The sequence below is a fragment of the Octopus bimaculoides genome, chromosome 27 (assembly GCF_001194135.2).
Source record: "Octopus bimaculoides isolate UCB-OBI-ISO-001 chromosome 27, ASM119413v2, whole genome shotgun sequence".
In the NCBI taxonomy this organism is placed as follows: domain Eukaryota; kingdom Metazoa; phylum Mollusca; class Cephalopoda; order Octopoda; family Octopodidae; genus Octopus; species Octopus bimaculoides.
Window position 1 is genome coordinate 21,060,891 of NC_069007.1, and position 7,906 is coordinate 21,068,796.

At 35.0% G+C, this 7,906-nt stretch overlaps 1 protein-coding gene and 1 long non-coding RNA gene across 2 annotated transcripts in view; one reads left to right on the top strand and one right to left on the bottom strand.

Annotated features, from left to right (window-relative positions):
* Window positions 1-1,751: 1,751 nt before the first annotated feature.
* On the bottom strand, window positions 1,752-3,411 carry LOC128251009 (uncharacterized). The gene is made up of 2 exons (XR_008266920.1): window positions 3,328-3,411; window positions 1,752-2,339 (listed from the first exon to the last, which is right to left on the bottom strand). It is a non-coding gene; the product is annotated as an uncharacterized LOC128251009 (long non-coding RNA).
* Window positions 3,412-3,944: 533 nt separating this feature from the next.
* LOC128250976 (zinc finger protein 850-like) overlaps window positions 3,945-7,906 on the top strand; it is a 7,116-nt gene continuing 3,154 nt past the window's right edge. Inside the window, exons 1-2 of the mRNA XM_052977167.1 lie at window positions 3,945-4,368; window positions 5,763-7,154. Coding sequence (XP_052833127.1) covers window positions 6,052-7,154 — 1,103 coding nt within the window. The 5' untranslated portion in view covers window positions 3,945-4,368; window positions 5,763-6,051. The remainder of the gene's footprint in view (window positions 4,369-5,762; window positions 7,155-7,906) is intronic.

Sequence of the window (7,906 nt, forward strand, 5' to 3'; positions counted from 1 at the left end):
TTCTTTCAGTTTCCATCAACCAAATCCACTCAAAACACTTTGGCTGACCCAAAAACAATTTATTTTTAACATTAGGTTTTTTTCTTTTGTCACCATACCTCTTTTAAAATTTATTGATACAAAAGTAGTGTATTTTAAAAGAGGTATGGTGACAAAAGAAAAAAACCTAATGTTAAAAATAAATTGTTTTTGGGTCAGCCAAAGTGTTTTGAGTGGATTTGGTTGATGGAAACTGAAAGAAGCCCATCGTACATACATATATATATATATATATATATACATCATCATTTTCATCATTGTTTAACGTCAGCTTTCCATGCGGGCATGGGTTGGATGGTTTGACTGAGGTATGGAGAGCCAGGATGCTGCACCAGGCTCCAATCTGATCTGGCAAGGTTTCTACAGCTGGATGCCCTTCCTAATGCCAACCACTCCAAGAGTGTAGTGGGTGCTTTTTACATGCTGCTGGCACGAGGGCCAGTCTGGTGCATTTCATTAAGTAGTTCATCAATTGTGATTGAATTAAGGAGTATTAGAGGTTGAGGCTGGGTCTGTTGTTGTTGTTGTGGCGCTTGTCGTCGTTGTTACTGTTGAAAAGCATTTGAAGGGAAAACATTGATTGATGGTACTGGTAACGCACCCATACACACGTGTACATATGAACATAGTCATTTTATTGCTACCAGTCACAGAATTATTATCAAGTTTGTGAATTCGCAAAGAAGGTAAGAAAAAATTTCCACCATTGGTATTTTGGGTTTACAATTTGAAATTTTCCGAAATACACATTCAGAAAGGCTTTTTCAGCTGAGAAGATTCACACAATAATTTTTGTTTCTCTTTGAGCAAAGTTTATACAGAATTCCTTTTGTGTTTAATTAAAAAGGCATAACTTTGAAGTAATTGAAAAAATTTGCTTGAAATGAAATCAAAATACATAATTTTAAGAAATTGTTACACTTACTACAATATTCTGCCTTAGAATTATTGTGAATTTCAGTGCTCATCTAGATTGTTTTGAAGCCATCCTAAGCATCACAGTCTGGCGACAGACCCGAATATAGCACCAGAGTACTGAACCTAAAATTTATAAATTTATAAAACTTGGTTTCTTATGCCACAAATGACTTGCCCTGTCGTTATATATATCTAATTCATTATAAAGTGTTGGTTAAATTGTTCTTATTCAACTGACATTAGTGTAAGATCACTCAACGAAGTATATCTTTAAGGCCAGTGTACTACGGAGTATTAGTACAATAATGAATCTCTACCGAAAAGGAAAACTGGAGCAATCATTGCTGAATTTACAATTTGATTGATCTAATGCTAAACAGAAGAGAATTGCAAACTAAGTTTCGCAGTTCAAGGAAGGTTTTGCAGAGTCTTTGACTCCCTCATTGGATGATCTAGGACTGCCAACCAGTGCAGCAAAGTTTGATCCAAAGATTTATGGAAATCAGAAAATTGACTTCTCGTCATAGAAACTGGGCCCATGAGCTTGGCTAGGCTTTAAAAGGGTGCATAAAAAAAAATTAAAAAAATATTGAAAACAATGGAAAGGATTTCATTGAAAAATTTAGGCTAAGGTTTCGATTCCTAGCTAAGGACCCAAGGAATGATTTCTTACAGGGGGTTGCTCCAACCCAAGAGACACTACGTTAATGCATTTACAATCCTTAAATACTTTTTGAATTTGGAATTCCAACAGTAAGAAGAATATTTTAGGTTCTGCAAATAAAAGACACCAATGTGAGGAAATAATTTTTTATTTATTTTTTTATGCTGCTTAAGTCATAGAAAAGTAAAAGGAAATATTATTTGCAGGTATCACTGTTTGATAGGAATGGCAGTTTTGGAGATTGTTAAATGTTGAAATAGATGATATTCATTGAATTTCCATTATGTGGGGCCAAAACTTTTGGGTTTCACACACTAGATCCAACTTTTTTTTGAAAATGTGTTCACAACTAGGTACAAACATGTGGTTAAGAAGCTTGCTCCCCAAACATGTTGGTCTTGGGTTCAGTTCCACTGTACTACATCTTGGGGAAAATGTCTTCTACTAAATCCCGAGCCAACCAAAGTCTTGTGTGAGGATTTGCAAGGCAGAAATTGAAAGAAGGTTAGTGTGTGCATATATATGTGTGTATGTGTATATGTATCTTAGTGTTGGTCTCCCGCCATTGCTTGACAGTCGGTGTTAGATTGTTTACACCCCAGTAACTTAGCGGTTCAGCAAAAGAGAGTAATGTACTAGAATTTAAAAATCAGTACTGGGGTGATTTGTTTGATTAAACTATTCAAAGCTGTGCTCCAGCATGGCTGCAGACCGGTGACTGAAACAAATAAAAAAAATTAAAATGTAGTTGTTTGGGCAAATTACGAAGATACACCTCACATTAACGTGTTACTTCCAAACTATAATACAGTAATACCTCACTTTACGAGACCCCGAGCTTACGAGTTTTATTTTATAATAAATATAAAGATTCAAATTTAGAACGAAGTGCAAAAGTTTCTACAACCATAACAAATGCTTCTGCATGTCACCAAGAAATTTACAGAAAGTGAAAAAAAAAAAAGCTTCTACTACGCAAAAAACCTCGACTTCTTTTTTTTAAAGAAATCTAAAAGTCCGTCTACGAGTGCTTGTGAATCGGCGATCACGTCTACAAGTGATGGTATGCTCAAGTCTAGTACGAGTGGAAGTGATTCAGAAAACAATAATAATAATGATATTTTTTATTATAAATGGTCTTGACATTCTTTTTACTTTACATAAAATGTTCTTTACATTCTGCTGTTGTCTTAACGTCATTTATTTACGAGTATTATAAATTTTATAGGTAAAATATTTTTCTGGGAACGAATTACGATTTATAAGATTGCTACTTTGGAAAAATATTGTTCTGCTCTACGAGTTTTCGCTTTACGAACGGTCTCCAGAAACAAATTAACTCGTATATAGAGGCATTGCTGTATATTGCGATCTTTCGGAGAAACTATATAAAAACTGAAAGTACTTGTTCGGCAATTTCCATAAAATCTTTTATTTTTTTCACATGAATATTTTATGTTTGTGCATTTTTGTATGTGTGTATGTATGTATATTTGCTTATATAAGTGTACGTATGTATACGTTTAGGTGCATGTATGTCTATTTATTTTTGTATTGTGTTTCTATGATAAGATATGATAAGAATTTCAACATGAACTTAATATTTTTTACTGTTACTTGACTGCTTTGCGTGTGGGAACTTGAGAGGGGGGGAAAAAGCGCGTATTCAAAACCGATTGAAATAAATTATATGCATAAACACTAACGTGGCAGACGGGATACATTTTTTTCGGAGTCGCGACTGAAGTAAAAAAAAAAGAAAGAAATGACCTATAAGCGTTGATATCGATAATACATATTAAGATAGTAGTATTGCTGATGCCGATAATGGTGAATATGAGGAATTACTAAATAAGCCACTTTAAATACAAATTTTACATTAAGTTCCCCAGACTGATGTTAAAAGTAGAGTTATTTCCCCTTGTTTACTAATTGCTAAATCCAATTAATTCTGTTTATTTCCTGTTATTTCATACACTTCTATATTATTTGATCAGTTCCACTTTACAACTGATATTTAAGAGAAAACCCAGTTAAATATACATGGTTGGTAATTAATTGTATAAAGAAATAGATACGACATTCTTTATTATATTGACTTACAAAGCATAAATTAACGTTTGTTGTAAAAAATCTAGAAATTCTCTTGAAGCTGTCATTGTCCACTCTGACTTCCGTTCTCACTCCTTCAACATATCGTCACATCTTCCCCGTCGACTCTCTCTTTCTATATATATATATATATTGTAATATGTAAGTATTATATTTATATAAACATTTATATTGTAAAATCACGTACGTTTATGTTTATTTTAATGCTTCCAATAAACTGAAAAATGAACATTACCGAAGGGAAGAATGTTGTTTTATTACGTTCACCTTTTTCGTTTTCCTTTCAAAATTCCATTCTAGTTTTCGATATTCCTTATAATTTGTATTTCATAACGGCAGTTTACTCCTTGGATTAAATGTCATTTACCTTTATTTCTACCAAAGAGAATACTGGCGTAATTCCAAAGAAATGACCAATGTATAAAAACATCATACCTTACTGAAAATACCGATACCAGTCGTAATCGTCATCACCTGAAACATGAAATAGATAACTATCAGCATTCTTTTACGTTGATCCCAAAAACGTTTGATGCAAACATCTAGAAATCATATTACCCATTTTGACTTTAGTTCTGACTCTTGGACATACTGTCGCATCTTTGTTGATTCTTTCTGTGTATATATAGTAAAATGTAAGTATTGTTCGTTATGTTCAACAACAAAGTGGAAACAAAAACATTTTCACGAAAGTTAATATATTTTTTTCTACTCCAGGCACAAGGCCCGAAATTTGTGAGGAGGGGCCAGTCGATTAGATCAACCCCAGTACGCAACTGGTACTTAATTTATCGACTCCGAAAGGATGGAAGGCAAAGTCGACCTCGGCGGAATTTGAACTCAGAACATAAAAAAAAGTTAGGGTATTGTCTTAAGAATCAACGTATTTCGTTTCATTTCAAGATTCCATTTTCGTTATTTTCCACGTCATAAAGTTTGGATTTCTGAACTAGAAAAACAGGTTTACATTTATCAACGTTAGGGCGACGACCTGGCAGAATCGTATCCCGCCGGGCGGAATGCTTAGCGACATTTCGTCCGTGTTTATGTTCTGAATTCAGATTCTGCCGAGTTCGAATTTCCCTTTCATCCTCTCGGGTTCGATTTAATCGACTCATCCCCTGCCCCCAAATTGCTGCCCTTGTGGCAAAATTTGAGATCAGCATTTCTCATCGTCAGCTCAATACTTTGTTAAAGTACCATTTCGAGTAAACTTGATAACTTTTATCGAACGTCAGTAATTCAAAATGATAATGGTCTTCTTATTTCATTTTATAAAGTTGGTGAAACATCAATATTGTATTTGCCACCAAATTGTCTGAAATCAGTGATTAAGAAGGTTTAAAAAAAACACTAGTTCGTTCTCTAAACTATGACGTTCAGAAATCTAATACCAAAACACAGTTAAACATTTAGCAGGATTTTGGTATCTGCCCTCAAATATTCAATATTTACCTCCTTGCAATAGTCTTAATGCAGCTCAAGCGTCGGCCAAACAGTGTAATGGGTGATTTTATGTGCCATCTGCGTGACACTAGTATCTGCTACGACTGCGATTTTGCCGGCCCGAGGGTCTTCCTCTCAAGCACAACATAATGCCAATGGTTTCAGTCATTGCCTCCATGAGACCCAACGCTCAAAAGCAATTCAGCGTCTTTGCCTCCATGAGGCCCAACGCTCGAAAGGAACTCGGTCTCCTTGCCTCCATGAGGCCCAGTGCTTATATGTATATGTTTGTGTTTGTCCCTCACCATTGCTTGACAACTGATGTTGGTCTGTTTATGTCCTCGTAACTTAGCAGTTCAGTAAAAGAGACCAATAGAATAAGTCCTGGGGTCAATTTGTTTGATTAAAGGCAGTGCTCCAGCATGACTGCAGTTAAATGACTGAAACAAGTAAAAGAATAAAAAATACAGTGGATAATTTCAGATGTTTAGCTACAAGTTCATATCTAATTTATCGATATAAAATTTCCATTGTCAAATCAAAGTTCTATCTATATATTGTCCTTTTTTCTTTATTATTTCAGACTATCTGACGACATTGGTTAAAAGAATTTCTAACTGCAGATGTATCAGAACATATACAATCCTGTTTATATAAATCTGTGAAATATTTTCTCTCAGTGAAATTATTAGCAAAATTTCTCTATTCCTGATGAATAAAACTCTATGATGCTACGGGATTTTTATCAAACTTGGATTAAGTTGTGAAAGAATTTGAAGCAATTTCAAACAGCAACAAAGATCACAGTTGATGGAAATATAGTGGAAGACATATTTGGTAGGACTAAAATATCCAAACGAAAAAGAAGAAACATGATGCAAAATGAATTTTGTGAGAACCAGTATCAATGCAAAACAGAAACACAAAACATTGGTTCCCCTAAGGAGAAGCTGAAGGTTCAAGGGAAAACAACGTATCAGTGTGATATTTGTGAAAAATCATTGTCTCAAAAAGGTCACCTAATTACCCATAAGCGTATTCATACTGGAGAGAAACCATATCACTGTGATATCTGTGATAAATCATTCTCTCAAGGTGGTTATTTGACTGAACACAAACGCATTCATGCCGGGGAGAAGTTGCATCACTGTAAGGTTTGTGGGAAGTCGTTTTGTAGAAGTAGTAACTTAGCTATTCACAAGCGTATTCACACAGGAGTAAAACCATATCGTTGTAATATCTGTGGTGAATCGTTTTCACATGGAAATAACTTAACCAAACACATACGTATTCATACAGGAGAGAAGCCATATCAGTGTGATATCTGTGGTAAATCATTCTCTCAAAATGGTCATTTAACTGGACACAAACGCATTCATACTGGAGAGAAACCATTTCATTGTGATATCTGTGGCAAATCATTCTCTGTAAATGGTGAGTTAAGTCAACATAAGCGCATTCATACCGGAGAGAAGCCATATGACTGTGATATCTGTGGTAAGTCCTTCTCTCGAAATGATCATTTAACTATACACAAAGATATTCATACAGGAGAGAAGCCCTATCACTGTGATGTCTGTGGGAAATTGTTCTCCCTCTCAAGTAACCTAACTGCTCACAAACGTATTCACACAGGAGAGAAACCATTTCACTGTGAGACCTGTGGTAAGTTGTTTTCTCGAAGTGGTGACTTAACCACTCACGAACGCATTCATACAGGAGAGAAACCATATGATTGTGATATCTGTGGTAAATCCTTTTCTGTAACAAGTCAATTAACTAAACACAAACGCATTCATACAGGGGAGAAACCATATCATTGTGATATCTGTGGTAAATCATTTTCTCAAAACGGACACTTAACTCAACACAGACGCATTCATACGGGAGAGAAACCATACAAATGCGATATCTGTGGTAAATCATTTTCTCAAAAAAGTCACTTGACTATACATGCTTGTATTAATACAGAGGAGTAGTCACTCTATGCAGAGGAAAAAATGTCTTTAATAATAAATATATTCACCAGAAAGGAGATATAACAGTGGGATAACTAACTCCCCAAACTATGTTGTATTTTATCATAATAATATATTTGTGAGATAAATGATATTTTTAATAAAAGCATTCATAATCATCATATATGTTCTATTTAATATATTTTCAAGTATGGCTGTGTGGTAAGAAGTTTGCTTCCCAACCACATGGTTCCAGGTTCAATTCCACTGCATGGCACCTTGAACAAATGTCTTCCATTATAGCTTTGGGTCGACAAAAGCTTTGTGAGTGGATTTTGTAGATGGAAAGTGAAAGAAGCCTATAATATATAGATCATCATTATCATCATTTAACGTCTGCTGGCATGGATCGGACAGTTTGAAAGGAGCCGGCCAGGCAGAAGCCTGCACCAAACTTCTGTGACTGTTTTGGCAGGATTTTTACAGCTGGATGCCCTGCCTAACACCAACCACCTGTCCACCCACAACAGACTCCTCTCACTTTCCATCATTCAAATCCACTCACAAGTTTTTGGTTGACCCAGGGCTATAGGAAAAAGCACTTGCCTTATATATATTTATATATACAGGTGTGGCCAAAAGTCACCCGACAGTAAATCAAAATTCCATAAATATTATCTGTTGTTCTGTATTGACTCAAATGGAAAAATGTGTCATTCAAGGACTTCAGTTTGAACAATTTTCATGATGTTTCATATTTAGATGCTTT